The sequence below is a fragment of the Engraulis encrasicolus genome, chromosome 1, assembly GCF_034702125.1.
Source record: "Engraulis encrasicolus isolate BLACKSEA-1 chromosome 1, IST_EnEncr_1.0, whole genome shotgun sequence".
NCBI classification, from domain to species: domain Eukaryota; kingdom Metazoa; phylum Chordata; class Actinopteri; order Clupeiformes; family Engraulidae; genus Engraulis; species Engraulis encrasicolus.
Genome location: NC_085857.1, coordinates 57,304,163 through 57,331,620, shown reverse-complemented (window position 1 = coordinate 57,331,620; position 27,458 = coordinate 57,304,163). Strand labels below are relative to the sequence as shown.

General features: G+C 40.8%; 1 protein-coding gene across 1 annotated transcript; it reads left to right on the top strand.

Moving 5' to 3' along the window:
• The first annotated feature begins 835 nt into the window (after positions 1-835).
• On the top strand, positions 836-25,934 carry LOC134458603 (zinc finger protein 883-like). The gene is made up of 5 exons (XM_063211025.1): positions 836-1,145; positions 17,976-18,221; positions 21,902-22,431; positions 22,510-23,038; positions 24,828-25,934. The coding sequence occupies exons 1-5, from the start codon at positions 836-838 to the stop codon at positions 24,956-24,958; spliced, it is 1,746 nt and encodes a 581-aa protein (XP_063067095.1). The 3' UTR covers positions 24,959-25,934.
• Positions 25,935-27,458: the final 1,524 nt, after the last annotated feature.

The following is a 27,458-nucleotide window of genomic DNA, read 5'->3' as shown; positions in this document are numbered from 1 at the left end:
TTCATTTTAAACATTTTGAAAGGTTTTGTTTAGCCTACTCTTTATAATGAATTTATTAAAATGTAAGATTAAATTAAATTCCACTGCAAATAAGCCTAGTGTTTAAAAATCACAGCACTTTGAATGTGTTTATTTTATTAGCTTCTTACCGAGGTATGTACTGAACCATGATTTTTTTGTGTACTGTTACACCCCTATTTAGTATTAATTTACCTTCTTTCTCGTTGCAGGTAATGATGATGCAGAAGGGAGCACATCAGAAAGGGGAAAGTCTGATCTCAAAGGACACCACCAAGGCAAATCTATAGAGAAGCCATTTCAATGCAGCACATGTGGATATTCTTTCTCACGAATACGTGATTTGAAGAGACATGAGAGAACCCACACTGCAGAAAAGCCCTACTCATGCTCCTCATGTGAAAAGACATTTAGTCGAAAGGACCACGTCTTAAAGCACCAAAGAACCCATCTCGCCCCTCACAAACCGACTGGTGAAAAGTCATATGAATGTTCCATCTGTGGATTTGCTTTTGCAGGCATGGGTGATCTCAAGAAGCACCAGAAAACCCATACGGGAGAAAAGCAGCACCAAGGCAAATCTGGAGAGAAGCCATTTCAATGCAGCACATGTGGATATTCTTTCTCACGAATACGTGATTTGAAGAGACATGAGAGAACCCACACTGCAGAAAAGCCCTACTCATGCTCCTCATGTGAAAAGACATTTAGTCGAAAGGACCACGTCTTAAAGCACCAAAGAACCCATCTCGCCCCTCACAAACCGACTGGCGAAAAGCCATATGAATGTGCCATCTGTGGATTTGCTTTTGCACGCATGGGTGATCTCAAGAGGCACCAGAGAACCCATACGGGAGAAAAGCCGCACCAGTGCAGCACATGTGGAAAGGCGTTTGCATTCCTGAAAGATGTCCGGAGGCATCAGAGTATTCACACTGGAGTAAAGCCGTACTCATGCACTACTTGTGGAAAAGCCTTCAGACAACAAAGTTACCTGGAGAGACACAAGCTAACCCACACTGGAGAAAAGCCGCACCAGTGCATTATGTGTGAAAAGGCATTTGCCGACAAAAGTCAACTGAAAACTCACTTGAGAATCCACACTGAAGGAAAGCCCTATCTGTGTGGTACATGTGGGAAGGCTTTTATTCAAAAGCGTAGTCTTGTTGTGCACGAACTGAGTCATTCTGGGGAAGCACCACATAAGTGTACGATCTGTGGAAAAGGTTTCACTCAACACCAGGTTCTCACCAAGCATCAACTAACTCATTCTGGTGAAAAGCCATTTGAGTGTACCACATGTGGAAAAGCATTTGCAAGAGTGAGCGATCTAAAGAGACATGAGTCAGTCCACACTGGACAAAAGCTGTACCAATGTAAGACCTGTGGAAAGGCTTACGCCCGAAAAGACAATCTCACCATGCATGAACAAAGTCATTCTGAAAGTGAAAAGCCATATCGATGCACCACATGTGCAAAGGGATTTACAATGAAGTACTTTCTCATCAGACACCATCAAACACATTCTGATAAAACGCTGTTCCAGTGTACAACTTGTGGAAAGAAGTTTGCCCACTATAACTCTTTACACACACACAAGAAACTCCACACTTTGAAAAAGCAGCATGTGTGTCCCACGTGTAAGAAGACCTTTGTTAGAGCAGATAGACTGAGGGACCATCAGAACATTCATACTGGAGAAAGACCTTATCATTGCACCAAATGTGGAAAGACCTTTGCAAGTGAAGGGCCTTTCAAATTTCACTTGAGAATACATAAAGAAGGAAACCAATATCTGTGCGCCACATGCGGAAAAACCTTCATTCAAAAGCAAAATTTCATCATCCACCAAAGAATTCATTCTGGTGAAAAGCCATATCTTTGTACAATCTGTGAAAAGGCTTTTGCATCAAAAAGCCAACTCATCTCGCATCAACGAATTCATTCAGATGAAAAACCATTTCAGTGTACAACGTGTGGAATGGCCTTCAGATTCTGCAGTTCTCTTTCTACACACAAGAAAACCCACATAGAGGGACAGCAGCATGTGTGTCATGTCTGTGGAAAGGTCTTTGCCCATGTAGACTTCTTGAAGAAGCATGTCAGAAGAACCCATAGAAAGCCGTATCATTGTAAAATTTGTGGAAAGAGCATTAGATACGAAAATGCTCTAAGACACCAGAGAATTCATACGGGAGAAAAGCGGCACAAGTGCACCACGTGTGAAATGGCTTTTTCAACCTCAAATCATCTCAAGAGGCATCTGATGGTCCACACGGGTGAAAAACCGCATCAGTGCACCTCATGTGGAAAGGCCTTTGCAGACAAGCGCACTCTAAAACGTCACCAGAAATCCCACACAGATGAAAAATCTAAGCAGTCCCACACATACACTGACCTCTAGAAGGCCTTTGCAGACACACAGCCTCAAGAATCACTAGAGAAGCCATACAACCAAGTCAATATAACGCATAGAAACACATTCATGATCTAAAATATTTTAAGGTGGATTTTTTATTTCGTAACACAAGCACAGAAGCTGAGATCCTTCCAAACTGCAGAATTCACAAATTAATGTAACACTTATACAGTATAAACATCTGGGGAAGTGTTTGCTGATGTGTAATGTCAGCCGTGTTAGAGATGCAGATAGTTCAGTCTTTCTCAACAGGGTCGTTATGTTGAGAGGCGTATGATGAAGTCTAGGGTGGCCTAATTTTTTTAAATAGTAGAAAACCACTGTTGGACCTGTATGATGAATATATGTTTACATATTAACCTGTGTTTTCATTGTTTTTATGAAAAGTCCCATCTTTCTGCAAACCTCCCTGCAGTACCTCTGCGACTACCCCACCCCCACTGTTGCTGTACATTACACTGTATGAAGACTGTTATAGTTCTGACCATTTTTGCTCATTATTTTGTAACTGCAACTTTATGAACCCATCGTAAGCTGTTCTGGTGCGTAACCATTTGAGCCACCTGTACTCAGAGAGAATAGAGGAGGAGGTAGAATGTAAAAAATCTAGCACCCCTGTACATTGTAAATAGCAGCCATTTGAGAGATGTGTAACATTGTGACAATTTGAAATTAAATGTGATGATGATGATGATGTGGTGATTTCTGTTTTTTTTTTTACTTCTTGTAGGCTATGTGGCTTATTCATTATTATTATATGGTTGTGACGTCATCTGTCGAATGCTCCATTCATTTCAACGGGGCTCCCCAACGTTCGGACGTCTGTTATTTTTCGATAACGGACGGGTTGGTCTATAACAGACCGCTGTCAATGGCAACAAGACTTTTCACTGCTAAAGCGACTTTTCAACAAGACTCTAATCAGCTGCTGTGATAGACAGCACCCGTTGTCCTGGCTACCGCTGTCAATGGCAACAAGACGTTCAGTGCTAAAGCAAGTCAGTGGCTAAAGCGAATGTTTCATATCACTCCGCAGGGGGTCCGGTCTTTTGTCACTCTAATCAGCTGCTGTGATAGACAACACCTGTTGTCCTGGCTACCTAGCTGTTGTAGCTCCGCTCCGCGTCGGGGTCTAAAGATTCTCTCTGTCGTGCTGCTATTCCACGGTAGCGACCTTCTCGCCGAACGTTAACCCTTATTAATATGTGATTGGAAAAATGGTTTGGCTTTGATAATGTTGTCTTGTGACTACTCACACATTAGGGGACCCCTACAAGATCACATCATAAAACAATGATTCCACATTGCTAGAAATGTAATATAATGTAATGATGCAAAGTCATAGAAATGGTCCTTGTCAAATGGTATGGTTGAAGGATGGAATTCATTGGAGTTGCTAAAAACACACCGATCGCAACATCGCGATATCCATAGATATACAAGAACACCCAGCTGCTGATATTGCAGTGTTCTGCATTGTTACTTTGCAAGAAAATTTAGATGGGTGATGCATCAAAAAAGCTCTCCTGTTTATTTTATCAGAGATAAGATGTACGATTTATATGGACATGCTAGAACATGCTAGTCATTTTGGGAAATCATATGGATGTCAGCTGAGACTGAGCCAGAGTTATACGACCATGACATGGGAGGTGTACATGGCACATACACATTAAAAAAGCTGGAAAAAACTAAAAAGGTACATCCTATTATGGGTCTGTGTGGCTAGCATAGCATACTTTTATGTACAGCGCCGCCAATTCGTATTGGCACCCCTTAATTTCATTTACAAACTGTGCAATATATCCAGAAATAAATGGAATTATAACAACTTTAACCAACAGGATCTTTTAATTGAAGGTAGAAAGATATTTAGAATAGCAAAGTATTTTTTTCCAAATGCATTTTGTAATTTCAAGCAAAAACATGAAAAAGGGCATGTCCATGAATATTGGCACCTCTCCTTAACGGGTTGGTTTCACACCATTAGACAGAAATAGCAGCCTCCAAAGGTTTTGGTATTCGTCTACAAGCTTCTTGCACTTCTCTGGTAGCATTTTGATGTGAGCATTTGGATGTGTGATTTGGGTTTTTGTCTTGCTGGAGTGAACATGATCTTCACCTCAAACCAAGTGTTCTTGCACATGGTTACACATTTTCCTGTAAATGATGATACCTGTAATGCCTGTCATGATACCTGTGATCTGGTCAAAGCCTCCAATACCTAATGCATCAATGGGGTGACATAATATTATGGATCTGACACCATGCTCGATTTTTGGTAGGGTGTCCTTTTCCTTAAAGACTTTCTTGCAGAATATGCAAACATGATGTTTGTGTGCATCACTGAAAAGCTGTACCATTGCTTCATCTAGCCTTAAAACATTCTTAAAAGGGCTGTGCTTTCCCTGTATTCTCTTATACAGACTTCAAGTGTTCCTTTTTATGACTTTCATGAAGCAATGTGGTCTGCCTTTGCCTCCAACCAAAAACCAATACTTTGTGTAGTGTTTAATTTGTGGTGCTTATTGAAAAAGCTACCCAAAACAGTTCAAAGTTGACCTTCAGGTCTGTAGATGTTAGACTTTGTGTTTTGTCATTATTTGCACCAACTTCCACAGACTTCTATCATAATTTCTTGCCTTACCCCCACATCCAAGGATGTTCTTTGCAGCTCTGTATTTGGCCGATTTCTGAATAACACAACTCAGTGTTGGAAATGGTATACCACAGTCTTTTGAGATGACCTTTTATTATTTGGAGGTCTTGGTTTTGCAAATAATAGTATTTCTGGTGACCTCAGGCAGCTCCTCTGTCTTCACATTTGTCAAAGACGCACAAGATGTAACAGGTGGCTATTTAAAACATAATGTAAAAAATCCTTGCCTAATTCATGTCCAATGGATAAAAACATTTTGTCAAAGGTTTATTCCCATTTGTTATTTACCATATTTGAGTCAAATTAGGTTTCCACAATGGTATCCAGTAAAGGGTGCCTATACCAGTGATTCCAGGAGCTTTACCTTCTTCATTTTTTTCCCCTCTCGTAGTTCAGTATTTAATGCTGTTGATCATTTTTACATTTAGTATGAACCACAAGTTAAATCATGGTTGACCTTATTATTTGTTGTCTGGCACTGTATATATGTGGCTAGCATAGCTACATTCTATTGTGGGTCTGTGTGACTAGCATAGCTACATCCTTGTGTGTGTGTGTGTGTGTGTGTGTGTGTGTGTGTGTGTGTGTGTGTGTGTGTGTGTGTGTGTGTGTGTGTGTGTGTGTGTGTGTGTGTGTGTGTGTGTGTGTGTGGCTGTGTGGCTGTGTGGCTGTGTGTGTGTGTGTGGCTAGCATAGGTACTAGGGTGCATCAAACGCCCCCTATGAAAAAATATTGCCTTTGCCCCTGTAGTAAAAATGTTCTACACCCAGTAAAAACATTAAAATATTTTGAAATTTGGATGAAGTCTACCGGGGCCACCAGCCCCATGAAAATAGAAAATAATGGTGATAGTCAAAATCTTGGAATAGAAATGGACATTTTGATGCATAGAGCTACCCAATAAAAGCATATTGCCTCAGCTGTGTGATAAAAATGTTCTATGCACAGTAAAATCACACTGTAAAATATGTTGAAATTTAGATAAATTCTACTGGGTCCATGAGGCCCATGAAAATAAAAAAAATAATGGTGATAGTGATGGGCAACCTGGATTCCAAAGCTGAAGTCCAGCTGAAGTTTAACTGAAACACTGGCTGAAGGAAAACCATGTAATCATCACAACACACAATAGATAGCACACATGCACACACAGTATATATAGATCACACTCATCATATTGTTTTTCTTCTGCACATCAGGGCTTGACACTGGCACTAGCCAACCGGCCAAATGCTGGTAAAACTTGGCTGTGGCTAGTAATACTTTCAGTGTCACTAGCCAATTTGGCTGGCAGCTTATTCCTTGGTATGACATACGCATCATAGCCTATTCTATTGTGTGCCCCTTGTGCACAATTGTTTGTATTTAAGTTCAAGAAAAAGTGAAAAAGCTCAGTAACTCAGTTTCTATTTGCTTGATATACTTCCATGTAGAAAGTTATACACTCATCTTGCTTTAGCACCTCATCCTCTAAGGTTAGACGTACACTATCATGACAAAGAAAAAAAAAACAATATAAAATCTGTGTCTAGTGGAATACCTGAATGGCTAGTGACTCGGGAAAACCACTAGCCACAGTGGCCAATGGGTGAAAAAGTTAATGTAAAGCCCTGCTGCACATGCTTTTAATGTTATAGGAAGTATGTTTTAAGATAACATATAATTGTAAACTGTATAGTATAATTGTATTGACTAGGTGATTTATATATCTTATTAGAATAGCTAGCCTGACCAGGGACTGAAGTTGTAAATTGGCTATCTATAGGTACAAACCTTTTATGTACTCACATCTGCAAGCTGTGTCATGGCCTTGCCATGTCGCGTTTGTCTCTACTAAATAAACTACAAAAAATACAGTGATCCATGACATCACCTTAGTCGACATGCACCATACCATTAATACCATACCATCCCTACAGCACCAATATCCTGCAATATATTAATGCTCTATTGCCTCATCAGTAGCCGACTGTATGCTGCTCCATTACTGACTCCATGGCCAACTGCGCATCACCCTCATCCTGAAGTGAAATGGAAAGCACTCTTGGGGAAACTCAAACTCCAACCCTTGTCATTGTGACACAGCACTCCACAGCACACAGTGCTCACTGCACACAGCAAAAATGCATTTATGCCTATCCCATGCAGCGGGGCAGCCCCCAATGGCATCTCAAGGGAGCTGTACGGCGGGATGGTACCATGCTCTGAGTCAGTGGCAGAATTATTGCGCAAAGGGCCCCAGGGCAAAATACTGATGACCCCACACGGTCTGGCAGAGTCATAATAGGGCCACCAGCACTAATATAGGAGGGCCCAGGGGCAAATACCCCACTTGCTCCTCTTATAGCTCCACCCCTGCTCAGGGTACCTCGGTCATTAAGGAGGATGGGGGAGAGCACTGGAGCTCTGTTACTGGGGCCTTCATTAGGGAGAAGGGAATTATGAAAATTTCCACAGTGGCCGTGGTAGTGGCACAAAATCTTCGGCCCCACAAAGATCTTCTGCATCGCTGTCACTCTCACTATCGTGATCACAAGATCCCCATTCATGTTCTGCACCTGCTGTTTCACTGGCTCCGTCAGATGGCCACGGAAAGCATCCAGGACATGCATGTTGCGTTTTTTGACAGTGCGCACAAGGGGGCCGTTTCTCGATTCAATCTCTTGGAAGCAGCAGCTTTGAGGTCCAGGTCCTCGGAAAGCTTTTCTTTGGCTATTAGCATTCTTAACCCTATCGCGCCGGATGCATCATCTATGATGCATCAAATTCAAAGCCCTCTCCACGCTGACACAAAAAAAAATCCATCTCAAAAACACCCTGCGTGTCATTTCCAAACGTCCTGCAGTACATGGAAACCGCCACAACAAGTTGATCACAGCTCGGCGAAAAATGCCGGTTTCCCTGACCGACGCTGAGATATCGACAAATTGCAAAAGGTTTGTGTACAAATTTCCGAAATATAACTCTACATCCTTTAATTTGAACACCTGCTTTGTGCAATTACTCAAGGAAGAGTTTACATTTTTACACCGTGTTGCAGAGAGATCGTGCTAAAACTGATGAAACATAAGCACCATCCGGCGGTGGCAGGAAGTCAGCCATCAATGCATTTGCTCCATAGGGAAACTTACAAAGCATACCACGACGATCGTTTAACAAAACACACAAGTTGTTTTACTTCAAGACAAAGATATTGCCTTAAGAAACACGTTTTACTTGCAATTTTGAAAATGTAATGCAAAATGTAGAAATTATGATCTCGTAAAAATTGCATTGAAGTGAATGGAGAAATGGTCCAATTGTAGTAATGGACCCATATATTCAAATTACACATAAAAAAAGAATAATGATCTATATTACACTCATAAATAGGTTGTTAAGCATTCGATCAGCTATGTTTTTACATAGATTTTAAAAAATTACCCAACCAGGCTGTGAGAAATGTAAAATATGGTCCTGCTAAAACAAGGATAGGCTTAAAAAAAATGGCAGGATCTCACTAAATATTTAAAGATAATCCTCAAATTAAATTGTCTGACAACTTTTTTAAATAAAAAAAAAAGTTGTAAATGCATTAAAAGTCATTTTTCAATGGTCACGAAATTGTAATTTTCATTCATTAAAAGCCTGATGCATCATATATGATGCATTAAATATCTCAGTGACCTTAACAAAATTTTGATTATTTTTTTTTACATTTCTTATAAGGGACCAACATTGAAGCAAATTCCAAAAAAATAGAATTTTCTCTCATTGCTGTCATGGTTCAGGTTTCACAGGGTTAAGACGCTCTTTTTGTGCTCTCCACCACCATACATTGCACTCAGTGAGATATTTTGTGGCTGTGTCCAGATTTCAAACTACTTTTGTTCAAGACAGTCTCTTGTCTTCTCCATTTTTATTTTTGTTGTGAGGGACGGTGGCTGATTCATAGTTTGTTGTTATTATAAGTCCAAACACTCATTGTGAAATGAAGTTTAATGTGGTATTTTGTCTAGTACGCGAAAATAAGACGACCCCTCCTGTTTAGGCGTATTATTAGGGGAAAAAAGCCTGTCGGGCCAGTACGGTACATAAGATTGTTGTCTTATCATTACAATGTCCTTAAAGGGACACTGTGTGAGATTTTTAGTTGTTTATTTCCAGAATTCATGCTGCCCATTCACTAATGTTACTTTTTCATGAATACTTATCACCACCATCAAATTCTAAATATTCATTATGACTGAGAAAATTGCCCTTTTCATACATGAAAAGGGGGATCTTTTCCATGGTCCGCCATTTTGAATTTCCAAAAATGCAAAAATGACTCTACTTGGACCATACTAGAAAATATTTGTTTATTACTTAAAAACTTTGATGTAAAGATCAAATTTGGCAATTGGCAGCCCAGTTTCAATGAGCAGCATAGTTGCAGTACCCTTTTTGACCATTTCCTGCACAGTGTCCCTTTAAGACCAATGAGGCAAACTGTTCACTGTCAAAAGTTAATGAGAGATGTGAAATTGTAAATACTTAAAAAGGTTCTTTCCTTTCATGTCTTATTCATTGTAATTAAAACTGGGTTGTTTTGCGTTGACGTAAGAAATATGTTTGGCGTGTTGAGAGGGGTGTGTGTATGTGCACGTGTGTTTATGTTTAAACACAGTGCCCTTCATCAGTGGCTGAAAAAGCCTGATGAAAACTCATTTGTGTAAAAGATAAAAAAAAGACATGGGTTGGGTTGGGTTGTGTGAGTGACATTATTTAGTAAAGACATGGGTTGGGTTGGGTTGCGTGTGTGACTTATTATTTAGTTAAGACGCTCTGTCTCGTTGCAGGTGGTGATGCTGAATGGAATCCATTAACCAGAAAACGGAAACCTGCAACCAAAAGAAAAGCAAAAAAGTTTTCCACACCAAAAGGCCTTACTCGGAGAGAAGACCAGATTGTTCATCTCAGAAAAAATCCTAACCAAAGCAGCACAAGTGGAAAGAGTTTTACTGAAGACGCAAATCTCATTCAACACCAAGGAGCCCACACTGGAGAAAAGCCGTATCAGTGTCCACAATGTGAAATGTCTTTTAGACGCCAACGGGATTTTAAGAGACACGAGAGGACGCACACTGGAGAAAAACCATACCAGTGCGAGTCATGTGGAAAAACGTTTAGCCGAAAGGACCATTTCCTGAAGCACCAACGAGCCCACCTCAGAATTCAGCAGCCAACTGATTCTGGTGAAAGGCAGCATCAGTGTACCAAGCAAGTTGATTCTGGGGGAAAGCCACATCATTGTGCTGTCTGTGGAAAGACCTTTGCAAGACTGAACTCTCTAAGTAGGCACAAGAAAATCCACACTGCAAAAACACAGCATGTATGTCCTGCATGTGGAAAAGTCTTTGCCAACTCAAGTTCACTGGAGAGCCACCAGAGAACCCATACGGGAGAAAAGCCACACCAGTGTAGTACATGTGGAAAGGCCTTTACTTTACTAAAAGATGTCCGGAGACATCAGAGCGTTCACACTGGAGTAAAGCCATACTCGTGCACTACTTGTGGAAAAGACTTTGCGCGACAAAGCCACCTGGAGAGACACGAGAAAACCCACACTGGAGAAAAGCCGCACCAGTGTATCGTTTGTGGAAAAGCGTTTGCAGACAAAAGTCAACTCAAAACTCACCTTAGCATCCACACTGAAGGAAAGCAATATCTGTGTGACTTATGTGGACAGGCTTTTATTCATAAGCGTAGTCTCATTGCGCACAAACTGAGTCATTCTGGGGAAACACCATATAAGTGCACGGTATGTGGAAAAGGTTTCACTCGACACCAGGGGCTCACCAAGCATCAGCAAACTCATGGCGGAAAGCCATTTGAGTGTACAACTTGTGGAAAACCCTTTGCACACTACGGCAATCTACAAGCACACAATAAACTCCACACTTTGAAAGCGCAGCATATCTGTCCTACTTGTGGTAAGGGCTGTGCAGGAGCAGAAAGGTTGAGGGACCATCAGAACATTCATACTGGAGAAAGACCATATCAGTGCAGCAGATGTGGAAAAACATTTGCACAAAAACATTCTCTGGAGTATCACATGAGAAGGCACGCTAAAGGAAATCCATACATGTATCTCTGTGCTACATGTGGAAAGTCATTTAATCATAAGAATAATTTCATTCGGCATCTAAAAACTCATTCTGGTGAAAGGCCATATCAGTGTACAATCTGCGAAAAGACTTTTGCTCAAAAGAGCCACCTCATCATGCACCAGCGAGCGCATTCTAGAGAAAAGTCGTATAAGTGTTTGACATGTGGAAAGGCATTTCAAAACAGCAGTGCTCTATATAAACACAAGAGAACCCACTCAGTAGGACAGCAGCATGTGTGTCCTACTTGTGGGAAGGCGTTTGGTCAAGTATACGCAATGAGGCAACATCTTAGAAGAATTCATGCTGGAAAGCAGTATAATTGTAAAATATGTGGAAAGACCCTCGCGTATGACTCTGCCTCAAAGCACAAGAAAATTCATATGGAAGAAAAGCGACATAAGTGCAGCACATGTGAAAAGGCTTTTACAGAGAGTTATCAACTTAAGAGGCATCTGTTGGTCCACACTGGAGAAAAACCGTACCAGTGCACCTCATGTGGAAAGGCCTTTGCAGATTTGCGTACTCTAAAACGTCACCAGAAAAGCCATACTGGAGAACAGAAAAATCAGTCCCACACCTACACCAACCTGTAGATCATCTGCAAACTGTCACATGAGAGTGCACACAGGACAATCTGGACTATTTTAACACTTGGATGTGGAATTGAGATCCTTCTCGCGTGTTATTCATGCTGCACATGTGGGGAAGGGTGCATCTGCTGCATTTTACTGCATTGACATGTGACAAAAAATATCAAATGACGTGCTTTCAAATGGTGCACTTGTGCATTTCAGTGTTCACATGTGTACAGTATAGATTAAATCATCATTAAATTGATCCCAGGGGGAAATGTCAAGTAGCATACACGCATACATGAATACAAAAAGACTTGCACAAGACATTACACACAGTTACACATAAATTAACCAAATATAGCTCACTCTTACATACATTTAGCCAAGGCAGCTCTCTCTCTCTCTCTCTCTCTCTCTCTCTCTCTCTCTCTCTCTCTCTCTCTCTTCTCTCTCTCTCTCTCTCTCTCTCTCTCTCTCTCTCTCTCTCTCTCTCTCTCTCTCTCTCTCTCTCTCTCTCTCTCTCTCTCTCTCTCTCTCTCTCACCACACCAAATTATAAAGTGTCCACAGTGTCACATGTGCCTTAGCTGAGTGGCACTGGAAGCCACGTGTTAGTTACACATTGAAACATAGTGCCGGAATTGCACAAGTGCGCCATTTGAGATCCAGCAATGATTTGAAACGTATTGGCAACCAATTTTAACGATGGCTGTCAGACATTGTGCTGATGTGGTGGAAACGGTGTATGTGGCCATTCTAACAGCTTGCAATGTGAACCACGTTCTTGGTACGATATGCATTTATTTGTCATTAAGAAAAAAGCAGAAGTGTGCTCAACACCTTCTATTAGAACAGAGGTTCCCAATCTTTCCCAACTTGCTTCCCACTTGAAATTGTCACAAATGTAGATGTTCCACCTGAGCTCATTGGATCATCACTAACAGTGTTGGGCAGTAATGCATCACACAATTAATTAAGTACTGTAATGCTTGACTTTTTGCTGTAATGTAGTAATGTAAGGCATTACACGGCAGAGATTGCCTGATGAAGGTCTAGTACAAGAAAGAACAGCGAAGTGGTCAGTGTGCGGGAGTTTCTTTAAGTTGTTTGCTGAGTGACCCATGGGCCATCTCCGACGCACCTGCCAGCTGAGGTGTGCTAAAAAAAAATCTGAAATATTTACTTAGTTACAATGCTAAATAGCTGACAGCGGCCCTTCATATGATAGCACACACAAGATGACACACACACACACACAGATATTATAGCGGGACAAGAGAATGCACACACACACACACACACACACACACACACACACACACACACACACACACACACACACACACACACACACACACACACACACACACACACACACACACACACACACTCTGCTGAACTCTTGTCATCTACATATGATGCCTCCAGTCCACACCCAGACCCCCCCCCCTCCCATGATGTCATGTTGTGTTATTAATAAAGTTATTATCAGTGCAATCGTGTTGTTTTATTAATAAAGTTATCAGTTTGTACAACATGCCAGTGTTCTAATCTATATCTTAAACAAAAGACCAAGATAACTGGAGTGTTTGTAACTCAGTGAAATACTAGGGATTCCACTGTGTGAAGAATCTGCTATTGGGTCATTTCACGTGAAATCAGACACTTTGGGGCCCCGCCCGACACAGATTTCAATCATACTTGCTGTGCCTGTTTAGAAGCAAGGTAGCACCCCAGAATTGCATTTGTGTGAATATGACACCAATATTAAGGGAGAAACAGACTAGCAAAGGTTTACATATGAGGGTAGGACACTATACATTCAGCCTTGATTATATCAGTCAGTGTAAGTCACAAAAAGATGTCTGAGGTGTTGTTTGAAACCTTTTTTCTGGCTCTACAAATTACACAAACAGCATGGAACACAACAACCTTCAGAAGATGAATAATGATACATTGAAAATGTAAAAATTGAATATAAAAAAACCTTATATTTTTAAATGGCCGGTTTCTTGTCTAAACATAGCCTTTAAGGTCATACTGTATACAACACCTGAAAATGGAGTGTTTGGTTCTTTATTCATTTCAGAGATAATGGGACATAAAGGTTGAAATGAGTTGTAATGAAGTAGTAATAGAGTAGTGTCAGGGACAGGACTGGACTGGCCATCTGGCATAGCAGGCATTTCCCTGGTGGGCCCTGCACTCGCGTTGGTCCCTATTCCAGGTACTCAAAAACTACACAGCTTCTGCCCATTGTCAATGGACACAGTGGAAGCTAGGCCATTTTCAGCACTCCGAGAAGGCAGGGTTGACAGAATAAGCTCAGAAAAGGATTTTTTTTAAAAATGTTCAAGCATCAAAGGGTATGTTGTAGCTGTATATGATGTCAACTAGTGGCTGGCATGTGTTGAGGAATGTATGCCGAGCACTGGAAAGGTGAAACTGAACTTCTTGCATCCTAATGGACCATCTCCATCCTTCACATATTCCGATAGACATGCTGTCATGTGACATTATTCTGGTATTACTATATTATTATAGGTGATCTGTATGATGCAATATTTTTGAGTCCCATTATCTCTGAAATGAATGAAGAACCAAACACCATCATTTCAGGTGTTGTTCATGACATTGCACGCTACGTTTAGACAAGGAACTGGCCATTTTAAAATATACGTTTTTTAGATATTCAATTTTTAATTTTTCAATTGATCATATTGATTCATATTCTGAGGGTTATTGTTTTCCATTCTGTTGTGTAATTTGTAGATCCAGAAAAGAGCTTTCAAACAACACCACAGACAGCTTTTTGTGACTAACACTGACTGATATAATCAAGTCTGAATGTATAGTGTCCTACCTTCACATGTGAACCTTTCCTAGTCTGTTTCTCCCTTAATATTAGTGTCAGATTCAAACCAATGCAGTTCTGGGGTGCTACCTTGCTACTAAAAAGGCACACCAAGTATAATTGAAATCAGTGTCGGTCGGGTCCCAAAGTGTCTGATTTCACGTGAAATGACCCTAGTGTCACAGGGTGAATGTGACTTTCTCTAAACTAAAAACCGGATATAAAAACACAACATTTTTCAACCAAATAGATGCAGGAGGGGGCTGTGATGATTAATAGATACAGGAGGGGGCTGTGGTGATTAATAGATACAGGAGGGGGCTGTGGTGATTAATAGATGCAGGAGGGGGCTGTGATGATTAATAGATGCAGGAGGGGGCTGTGATGATATCCAACTGAGCCAACAGCAAAGACCACAACATCATCGTGGGTCTTGTTGAGGAAACCAGGAAGGGGGGAAATACCAAAAATGGCCACAAGAGGGCATGGGTCCAGTGGGACAACAGACACACAGAGATGGCATGAAAAGAAAATGATAACACAAGCAGCAGAATGAGTACACACGATTAAGTACCTAACACATAGGTCCAGTGAGATACCACAATACCATACAGTCTTGACCACTGCCGTGTGCATGATAAATGTGATGGGGTGATATTGTTGCCATTGTAGGGAATTCATTTAGGCCTATTTTACATTTTCAATACTAAGGGAGGAGGGGGGGTCAGCCTTTGCAGGCTTTTGATGAGGTCAAGAGGGGCGTTTGTCCATAAAAGGTTGAGAGGCACGGCTCTACAGGAATACTGTACATACTATGTGTCTGGCAGCCGCTGCAGAGTTTACACCAGTGATAAAGGAGGGATGGTTTCAGTGGCAGAACAAATGCACACAGGGCCACGGGGTAAAACACTGATGGGGCCCCCAATACAGCCAAGGTTATAATAGGGCCCCCACCACCAACGCAGGAAATGCCCTGTTTGCCCCGCCTAAAGCTCCAGCCCTGGTTGGTTGTGTATAGTGCGCTCAATTGAAAAATGAGGCAAGTTGTTTTTTTGGTATGCATTTAGAATGAATTCATGTGTTACAGAATGTAAAGTGCCAATGTAATATTTGCTTCCATCAAGACCTTTTCACATTTTAATGAAGCCTGAAATTCAAGTGTAAAGAAATCCTGCACACTGTCCATTCCACCAACAAACCTGAAGACCTGAAGAAGGTCGGATGACCGAAACGTGGGATTAAAGTTTGTTGGTGGAATGGACTGTGTGCAGGATTTCTTTACACTTGAATGTCAACCCCACTGCGATAATATCCTATTAGGCTACACACCTGCCCAACTACAGAGGTGTGCAAAAGCGTCTTTGTTGAAATGAAGCCTGAATGAAATAACCCTGTCAGCATCAACTGCAAATGACAACGACAACAACAACAGGTCTCTATCTCACAGACAGAGAGGTACAGAGACACACAGAGGAATTTTAACTTTTAGAATTTTAAACCACAGGCTATTTTACCCATGACCTCTAAGGTGCAGAGTACCACTCCACTGCGTCCTGTAGTTAACTGCAGAAGCCTACTGGCGATGGTGGCAGAAAGACACACATTACATAAAAGATCATTTCATTACATTACATTACATTTAGCAGATGCTTACAAGGAGGACAAGGTGAACACAGACACGCAAACAGACAGCGTGTTCGGAAGCGTGTACGTTGATAAAAAAATAGAGATTCTGAAAAGTACACTTGTTACCGGTATGTTATTTTGAGAGGGAAGAGGCTGTTCCAGAAGCATAGGAGATGTTTGTTGTTACAAGACTTTAAACTACTGACTGGACTGAGGACATCGTCAGGAATGCCCGTGTCTGTGGTGCCTACTGCATTTCTGAAGTTAGCATGACCATCTGTTATCTTATTTCGGGAAAAAAAAACACCTGTCGAGTTTCTGTACAAGTGAACAGTGCATGGTCGATTCTGATACAACGATGCGCACGCAGCCAAATGATGTCATATCTGTTTACAAACTCTAAAGGGGTCAATTATTCGATCAGTCAAATTAATTACTTACACAATTTCCACAACTCCTTTTTATAAAGAAGCTTGATATACAAAGTTTTGATAGTTATAAAACTGTTCAACCATATACACTACTATGTAGGCTATCATATTATAGGTTAGTGGTTCCCTAACAGTACCTCCATGACCCCCGAGGGGTCCCGACCCCCAGTTTGGCAACCACTACTAGGCTTCCCCACTACTAGGCTTCCCCACTACTAGGCTTCCCCACTGCACTCGATGAATACCGCAAAAAGCATCCATAGAATGTGTGTTTGAGTGTGTGTGTGTGTGTGTGTGTGTGTGTGTGTGTGTGTGTGTGTGTGTGTGTGTGTGTGTGTGTGTGTGTGTGTGTGTGTGTGTGTGTGTGTGTGTGTGTGCGCGTGCGCGCATTTGTGTGTGTCTGTTGACCATGTGTGTGTGTTTCCATGAGTGTGTGTATATGTGTGTGTGTGTGTGTGTGTGTGTGTGTGTGTGTGTGTGTGTGTGTGTGTGTGTGTGTGTGTGTGTTGACCCTGTGTGTTTGTTTCCATGAGTGTCTGAATGTTGTGTCTCTATGTGAGTGTTTACCATTGAGTGTTTCCAAACACACACATGTGAGTACACAAGTGTTTAGGTTTGCTGGGTAGTGTACAGACTGTATGTATTGCATAGAGAGCAAGCGGTAGAGACAGATCGTATGTGCATGTGTGTGTGTGTGTGTGGGGGGGGGGGACATGTGCACTATGTATGCTTTCCAAAGGTCAAAACACACACACACACACACACACACACACACACACACACACACACACACACACACACACACACACACACACACACACACACGTCTGTAAGGACGTCAGTGAGTGAGTCTGTACAGTCTATGAGCTCGCGTTCGGTATGCTGTCTGGCCCTGCAGCTTTCCAGGGGTTCACCTGGAGTAGGGTCTTCCTCACGTCTGCTGGGTACAGTTGAAGTGTTGTGCTATCTGGGTTTACAGGGGTTTTTGTGGGTGTTGTGATGCTATTTTCTTCAAGTTGTTACGTCAGTTGAGGAAGTCTGTGTTGTCCTCACATGGTGGGGGGGTTTGTAGTCTGTGACTGACTGGATGCCTTGACACAGGCGTCTTGGGTTCTTTGTGTCTGTAAAGTGTGAGTTGATTTTTTTGTCCATATGCACGCTTGGCTGCTCTCAAGCTCCGGTGCAAGTTGGCCCTGGCAGACTTGAGGGCCTCCTTGTCCCCAGACTTGAGAGCTAATGCTGGATTTTCTACTGTTTTCTCAGAAAATCCATCTGAAATCGGATCACCAAGTCAACCGGCGAATATAGAAGTCAAGCTGGAGGAAGATGAGGACTGTGGATACGAGAAGGACTCTTCTGCAGGATCAGAAACGGAGGATGAAGAAGAGGAGGAGGAAGAGTTTCATCCGCCTTCATCAGTGTCCAGCAGTTCGGATGATTCAGAGGGCTCGTGGGAGACGAGCGTGAAGGAAGTAGAGATGCAGGATGACGACGAAAGTTCTCTAAACGGTAAGCAGCAGCAGACTGGCAAGTTCATGCGTTATGACACGCAGTGGGCCTAGCCTATGACACCTGATCTACGTAGTGTTGGATTTCAGCCATTTTGTTCCAAACGTTGTAAACCCATTTCCAAATCATTTTCCAAACTTACTATATGTTGGCTAGAATCCAGTGTGTTCTTTTTAAAGAGTCAGAGAGCATGGTGTCCAATTCTTGATTTTAGCGGGTTTATTTATCCAAAGCATCTGGCATGAAGTTACAAATGATTAAAGCATTTTTGCATTCTGTTCTCCTGTGACCTCTTCCTAACAGCAACAGTCAAGATAATTCTGTCGTTCCCTAGTGTATCTGCCTTTTTTGTAGTAGCGAGTAACCATCCCCCATCTGTCTCCAAGCTGTGGGGGCTTCCATTGTCTCCAGGTAGACCTAGCACCTTTGGCCAGACCTCCTGAGGTGTTTCTTGATCACACAGAGAAAGTGGATTGGGTGTGGCAAGTTAAAACCTTTCGCAAAATATACAGCATATGATCATGACCCTTATTAAACATTCTCAATGTCAATTTACAAAAATGTATGCCAATATATTTTCAGTAGTTGAAGTGTTTTGAAGTAACTTATCTGCTCATTTTCACATTGTGTTCGATAGGCGACAACACTTTTGTCTTGTGAAAATCTGCCCTTTCTGCGTTCATTAAATGGTCAATCTTCCTTTGGTGCATGACATTTATTTTTGTACATAAAACTTCATTTGGGAGGGTTGTAGCTTTCATTTGAGTGACTTCGGAAGCGAAGTGATTAATTGAAAGATTAATTGATTAATTGAAAGGCTGTTGTTCCAAACAGATGGATAGGCGACAAAACTTTTTGCAATGGCTGTAGATAAGTATTATATTTATTTATTTTATGAACAAATATAATTTAATACTTCACCAAGGCACTCCAAAAAGTATAGTTAAAAATGTCTTTATTATTATGACATGTCCTTTAAGGACTTTTAAAATTGCCCACGAGTGCCTTGGTGAAGAAAAGTTTTTTTTCTTTTCAAGCAACTTTTTTGACATTGAACCTTGAACCAAAGAGCACCCACAAGAATACTTTTTTCATCTTTCTAAAGGGACTGAGCACACCTCTGACTTCCAAACATAATTTAATACTTATCTAACACATTGAATCCCAGGCGTTATTTGGGATTTTATCTCTAGACTCCCAGCCAGTTTCATTATTCTTTGTAATTTTCTGAACAGCCACCGAATATTTTGTCTTGGACACATGCCAGGGCTTGATCGGAAGCTCAGAATCTCAGCTTTCTATTTGTGAAAACGGTATGCTGCTACCTTCCTCCATTCCGAAGTTATTCAACGAGTTACTTTAGTTAAAAATAGCGTTTTCCCCCATTCGAACGGAGAAAAAGCCTTTTTTTGTCACGGGTGCGCTCTTCGACTCTCCGAGTTTAAATTGAGGATCTAAATGTATTTTCACGCCCGAAGACCAAGTCCATTAGCTTCCATGTTAACTATTTTGATGAAGAAAAAACCCACCTGGACCTGCTAATGTTCAGAGCAACATCATCTGAAGAGCTAATGTCACTTCACCGTAGCTTTCGTTCTGTGTGTAGAAAAAAAGCAGACACGCCAAAGTACTCACCCAAAATTACTTCCTACTGCTGTGTTGTATGCTGTTTTTCATTACAACCTTCCATTTTACACCCATCTTGCTGACAGAAAAGCTCCTTGTCCTTCCATAGGCATATATTTAGGATAGGCACTGACAGGACTGACAGGTTTTGATTCTCTTGGAAGTAACTTTGGCACAGGAGATTTGATGTGACGTGAAGTGATCAGGAAGTGGTTTGATTCGCTGTAATAAACTCATACTGTGTGTGATGAAATGCACAGATGATGAAATATCCAAGTTCAAATCTTTTTAAGAGTTTTGACTTTGTAGGTGTTTTCATGATCTATGTCTGTTCTGTTCATCACATAATTACGAAAATCACACAAAATGGGCATTAGAATGTGTAGATTCAGAATCCATAACAAAAAACTGTAAACACGCATTTTTACGTTTTTGGAGACATATTTTTACCTGACTTTGGAATCAATGTGTTAAACAGTTTGTAAGCCCCCCGGAGTGGACTATGTGTTTCCCCATATGATTCCCTCTGTCAGTGTCTGTGTCTGTGTGAATTTGTGTGAAGGTGCAGTTGTATCTGTGGCTGCACATTGTTGTTTCCCTTGTGTGTCTTCTAGAATTCTGTGAGTGTGCCCATCAGTATTGGGTACCTACGTTTTGCCCCTTCCATGAAGCTCATGGAGCTTAGAAAGTCAAAACATTTGACTGGGCTGTAATGGACAGATCAAACCTATTTTACGATCCACCTCTCATTCCCACCTCAATTAATTTGATAATGTTAAAGGAATGTTTATTTTTAACTTGAGACCTGGAATATTTGTCATTTTTTAACCTTTTTTTAAACCCATATCGGCCCCAAATATCGGGTATCGGAAATCCGGTATCGGCCAAGGGTGATGAAAATAAACCGGTATCGCATCGGCCATTAAAAAACCTGTATCGGTCGACCCCTAGTTTTGACTGGGGGGACTAATTAAGGGACTAGATAGGACGAGGGGTGGCCTTATCGATAAGGGGTAAAGAGCGTTTATTAGATTTTAATCGGAGCTGAGAATATTTTAATAGAGGGTAGACATGAGAAAGTGCCGTGGGGAGTTTTATTCTAGAAACCAGTTAAACCACTAGTTGTAACCAGGGCTTCGAACCGGTTCAAGGAACGAAAACGAAAACCAGGAACTTTTTGTATTTTACAGGGAACAGAAACGAAACCGGAAATGTTATTATTTTTTTATGTTCTGGAACGGGAACACTTATTTAAAAATAATGGTAACCGGTTAATACCGGTTAATATCGTTCCTTAAACTAAAAAAAAATATATATATTTTCCTGCGCACGTTACCATGACGGCTGAGGTTCACGTCTTGTGTGACATCAGACATTCTCTGACTGAATGGAGAGAGAGCTGTAGATTACAAAGTCTTCACTCCACATCTTTATTAAGAGAAACCACTGTCATAAAAAAGGACAGAGTTTGCATTGCATTATTGTAAGACATTGCAGGGAAGCGTGTGTAAAGCGCACCGACAATGTTTCGGCGTTATTGGGCATCCATGGCCGCTTCAAATATGCACAAACTCACAATGTCCATCATACAGTAGTGCTCCCCGTGACCCAAGTCAGCGTACATTTTCATAATTGAGGTTTATTCTCTGCTTCTCCGCTTAGGTCGTCCCTGAATGACAAAATTCTGGAGGATATTCTTTTCATCCGCTTGAATAAGCAGTTTTGAATGTAGGCTGACTGTTTTGCACTTCCGTCTTTCTTGGTTAACGTCAGTTAGGCCTATTGGGAGTAATCAGCTGACAGGAACGAAATTAACCGTTCCGGGAACAATATTTTTTGGTTCTAACCGGTTCGGGAACGTCAATTTATTGGTGGAACTCAAAACCGGAAACGTTATAATTCCGTTTCTGTTCGGAACGGAACGTTTGGAAAAAAATAACGGTTCAAAGCCCTGGTTGTAACCAAAGATATACTTATTTCTACATATAGTGCTGTATCCATAGAAACTTAGCAATGTTGGTGTTATTTAGTAATGTCTTTCTGTTTCATTGCAGGAGAAGATGCAGAATCGAAATCACCAATCAAAAATGGGAAACCTGTGGGCAAAAGAAAAGAGGAAAAGACTTCCAGGCCAAAAGGCTGTCCTCGAAAAAACCAACAGATTATTAATCTCAGTGAAAATCAATACCAGTATAATACCTGTGGGAAGAATTTTACTGACAACAGCCAACTCACCCAACATCAACGAGTACATTCTGGAGAAAAGTCTTACCAGTGCACTATCTGTGAAAAAGCCTTTGCATACAAATGTTATCTTATAAAACACCACAGAGTCCACACTGGAGAAAAACCTTACCAGTGCACTACATGCGGAAAGTCTTTTACACGCAAAGATCACCTTAAAGTACACACTAGGGTCCACACTGGAGAAAAGCCTAATGAGTGTTCTACATGTGGAAAGGCCTTTGCAGTACCACGTGACCTCAAAAGACACATTAGAATTCATACCGGAGAAAAGCCATATCAGTGCACAACTTGTGGAAAAGCCTTTGCTACTAGCAGCTCTCGAAATTCACACAAGACAGTTCATACTAAGAAAAAGCATGTGTGTTCAGTATGTGGAGAGGCCTTTGCTGGTGAACACAAGATGAAAACGCACCAGGCAACCCACACTGGAGAAAAACCTTACCAGTGCAGTACATGTGGACAGTCCTTTACACAGAAATATAGTTTTGTAAAACACCATCATATCCACACTGGAGAAAAGCCTTACCAGTGTGTTATATGCGGAAAGTCTTTTGCAGGAAAATTTGATCTTAAAGTACACAATAGGGTCCACACTGGAGAAAAGCCTCATGAGTGTTCTACATGTGGGAAGTCCTTTTCAGACAGGAGTGATCTTAAGAGACACCTTAGAGTTCACACGGGAGAAAAGCCTTATCAGTGTACTACATGCGGAAAAGCCTTTGCTACTAGCAGCACTCTAAATTCGCACAAGAAAATCCACACTGGGATAAAGGAGCATGTATGTCCTGCTTGTGGAATGGGCTTTGCACATCTGCGAGACATGAAAAAGCATCAGAGAACCCATACTGGAGAAAAGCCATATCAGTGCAGCACATGTGGGAAGACTTTTGCTAGAAAAGACTATCTCATTAGGCACCAACGCACTCATTCTGGCGAGACGCCTGGTCACAGTACGACTTTCAGGGATTTATTTCTTCCAGGTAAGTCTTTTTTATCGACTAATATGCGCGGAGACATTAATGACTTCAATGAATTTATATAGGAATATCCCTACATAAATAATTTTTGAGGCCATTCAGATTTATTTACATCTTTTGACATACTTGTACCTCATCAAAAGTAAGAAAAAATGTGAACTTAAACATTTTATTGTTTTGCAAAAAAAGGTCAAACCTACGTATGCATATTGCTCATTTGACAAAGCCATAGAAACAAAATAACAATAAAATGTCTAAATTCACATTTTCTTTAGCTTATGTAAAGATTTTGTTGGGGCAGGTCATTCAAATTTATTTATATCTCTGACATACTTGTCCTTCATCTTAAGTAAAAAATAAGAATTAAGGGATTTAGTGCAGTGAAAATATGAAGTCAAACTTACTGTCAAATGTTGTTCAATAGAGAAATGCTTCATTTACACAGACAAATCCTGTCGCAAACATGTATTTCAAAACTTCTCTGAAACTTCTGGACAGATCGACTCGACTAGATGTTAAAACTGGTCTAACATCTGTTGTAGACCAAAGAGATGCTTGAGCTTGAGTTGATGGTTTAACTTTTGTACATAACCTGAGAAGTCCAAACCTGGCATTGCTTTCTATTCTGTAAACTTGCTTCCACTCTTTTTGATCATCAGGATGATTTCCATTCCACTCTCTAATCTTTTGCTTGGCAACTCTGCAATGAGATTAACCATGTATTATATATTATAAACTATTGCCTCTGTGGCTTTTGTAAAGCACATGCACAAGAAGAGGTAGGGGTGGAGGCAGTGGGGCACCAAAGAACCAAAAAACCCAATAATTAAATAATAATTTAAAAAAGCATCTCCCATCTCCTTTTCCCGTCACTTTCTTGAAAGAACAAAACAAGTGCAAGTGACAGATGAGATGGTATCTTGATTCCCACACATGATGAGCAGCAGTGGACAGTGAAAATAATGCCAGCCAGTAATTGGCTGATATGTTGATGATTACAAGTGATGGCTTGAATGCTAGCAGATGCTTCAACCTCTTCAACCTCAAGTCTTCATTCAAGAACAGGGCCAATTCTTCAGCAAAATCTTTATTTAAGAACAGGGCCAATTGTTCAGCGAAGTCTATTTAGCAGTACTTTATTGATGAATTTCGATTCTTGTTACAGGGCAGGATGCAGAATTGAAACCACCAAATCAAACTGGGGAAAGAAAAGAGGAACAAACGCATACAAAGAAAGGCCATCTTCACAATGCAGAGAGGCAATACCAGTGCACCACATGTGGAAAAGCCTTCACAACATCAGATCAATTCAAGAGGCATCAGAAAAGCCATACTAGGGGAAAACTACATCTGTGTGCAACATGTGGAAAGTCCTTTAATCGACCGTCACAGCTCATCTTACACGAGAAAAGTCATTCTGGTATAAAATCATACCAGTGTACGATCTGTGGAAAGGCCTTTGTGCACCCTGGAAATCTTTATCAACACAAGAAAACCCACTCAAGCGGAAAACTGCATGTTTGTCCCACATGTGGAAAAGTATTTGCTTATACACATTTACTGACGAGGCACCAGAGACGCCATACTGGAGAAAAAAACTATCATTGTGACATATGCGGAAAGAGCTTTGCACATGAATATGCCTCAAAACATCAAAAATTTCACATGGAGGATAAGCAGCATAAGTGCACCACATGTGGAATGGCTTTTACAACCAATTATCAACTCAAGAGACATCTGAGAACCCACACTGGAGAAAAGCCGTACCAGTGCACCTTGTGTGGACAGGCCTTTGCAGACTCGCGTACTCGAAAACGCCATCAGAGAAGTCATACTGGAGAACAACCAGATCAGTGGAAAGACAAATGTGATCTAAAATACCCATAGTGGACAATCTGGTATTTTTTTTTTAATAATACATGCACAGAAGGAGAGCTCTTTCTCAAGTGGTTTTGTCCATAAATGGTTTATTTCACAAGACGTGTCTGAGTTAAAACACAATCGTTGTATTTTATATTACATGTCTGAGGTGAAAAGTCTTTTAATTCCTAACACGTGTCCTAGTTCCTAAGTAGTTCATTTCATAATGTGTGTACTAATTCATTAGTAATTCATTTTTCAATGTCCATACTAGTTCATTCATTTTATAATGTGCATACTAGTTCAAGCAGTTAATTTGCCAATGTGCATACTAGTTCCTAAGCAGTTTGTTTTACGGTGTAGTTGGAAGCTGGTTCAGGAGTAAACCAGGTTAAAGCTGCTCTCTGCCATTTGGCTGAATTTGTGTGGTGCATGACTGCCTCAAAATCTACACAGTCATAAAAAAATGCTCTTTAACTCCCCTCCTTGTGTGAATGTTTTCATCCCAGAGTACCAACAATGAATACTATTGATAATATTTCTCCTGTGGCACGTAAAGTCTGTTTTTCACATGTCACTCATTCGCTCTGTTAAAAGTAAACTTGTGGGGAACTCTGACAACGGACCGCGAAAGTGGTTAGGAGAATCACTGTTCATTTACTTTTGACTCATTTATGGATCAGCCAACTTGAATCTGTAGTTAATTAACCTTTCAATTCTACCTTGTATACCTTTAAGTTAAGGGGTAAATCCATAGAACAGCCTGGAGAGGACTCCATGCTCTTCCATTAGATGATTTACCTCTGCATTTAACCTGGTTTATTCCTGAGAAAACAAGGACTCCAGGGTTTTCTATTAGATGCTTTACCTCTTAACTTCACCTGGTTTACTGTTGAACCAGCTTCTTGGTATAGGCTCCAGTATCCTCCTATGGGGTTCTTTTCAATATCCTTACTCCCATCCTTGAAATAAACTTCTGTCCCAATGTCATCACAGTGTGACTGAGGTGTTCCTGCGCAGAAACTCCTAGAAAATCCAAAAAATGTCATATCTGTTTACAAACGGTAAAGGGGTTTATAGCACAGCATTGTCACTGTGTTATTATAATATTGCCTTGTCATATAGTACTATATTATTATAGTACTGGATGGCCAATGTCCTGTCATTTCAATGTCCTTAAGAACAATGACGCCAACTGTTCATGGCTAAATGTTAATGAGAGCTGTAATTTTGTAAATATTTGAAGGAGTTCTTATTCATTGTAATCAAAAACGGCTTGTTGATATTGACATTTATTTTACATAAACTGTTTTCTATTTATGCCGTGTGGAGCTACTCTCTCTACTGGAGGTTTGTGGAACCGAGAAAAATGCCTTCAAAGCCTTGGTATACTGTAACGTTGGATATTGTAGTTACTGCCAATTTGACATAGCAATATCCTTCCAGATCCTGCCTCTATTACATCATCAATCACTAAGTTTCCATGAGGCATTTCATTCGGAATTAACTCACTTTAATTCTGAATAAAGGTTAATTCCGCTTTGAAAACATCATGTAAACAAGTCACAATTCGGAATTAAATAAAAGATCAAAGTAAACTCGACCAAATTATTTAATTTGGAATTACTAATTTAGAATTAAAAGGGTGCTATTTCTAAAGTAATAAACCAAGATGTTTGTATGACCAAAGTACAATAAATTTTCAGCTAAAATGTCTATTTAAGTGCCATTTTCTCAGTCATAAAGAATACTTGGAATTTGAAGGTCATGGTTCATGAAAAAGGTACCTCTGTGGATGGGCAGCATGAATTCTGGAAATAAACTACTGAAAATATTTCACAGCGCACCTTTAAGATGAGAAGAGGGGTGCAGTAGCCAAAGGCTGTGGGGTGGGATGCTTTTTGGTGATGTCCAACAAGGCCAGGCACACTCTAGAGAGGCAGTCGGTTCTTGAAATCACAATGAAAACTTTTGAAACTTATCGGAAGGGTGGAGTCAATTCAAATTCATATTCAATTCAATTAAAGCCTGATGGTGCCCTGGTGCCCTCAGCATGGTAGAAAAGGCATTTATAGAGGCAGTCGGCTCCTATGCAAAATAGGGAGGCGGGGAACTCTGAGGGTCACTCTGAGCCTCAAAATGAATGCCAGTGAATGAGAAGCCAGCGCACTGGAGGGTAAATTCTGCTTTCTTAGATTGTAATTGTTCATTCAAATTCCACTGCCTGCGTCATGAATGCAGGGAAGCGACTATGAAGTGGCAGAACCACATCTTTGTCCGAACGACCACAAGCAGTTGTAGAATCCACAGTCCCCCCCACCAAAACTAAGCTGTCAGACTGACTGTTGGTGGGGGGGACTGTGGATTCTACAACTGCTTGTGGTCGTTTGGACATAAATATGGTTATGCCACTTCATAGTCGTTTGGTTTCACGACGCAGGCAGCTGACTTTGAATGAAAGTGCTCCTGATGATTACAGGTCTAAAAAAATCAGAGTTTACCCTTCAGTGCACTGGCTTCTCATTCA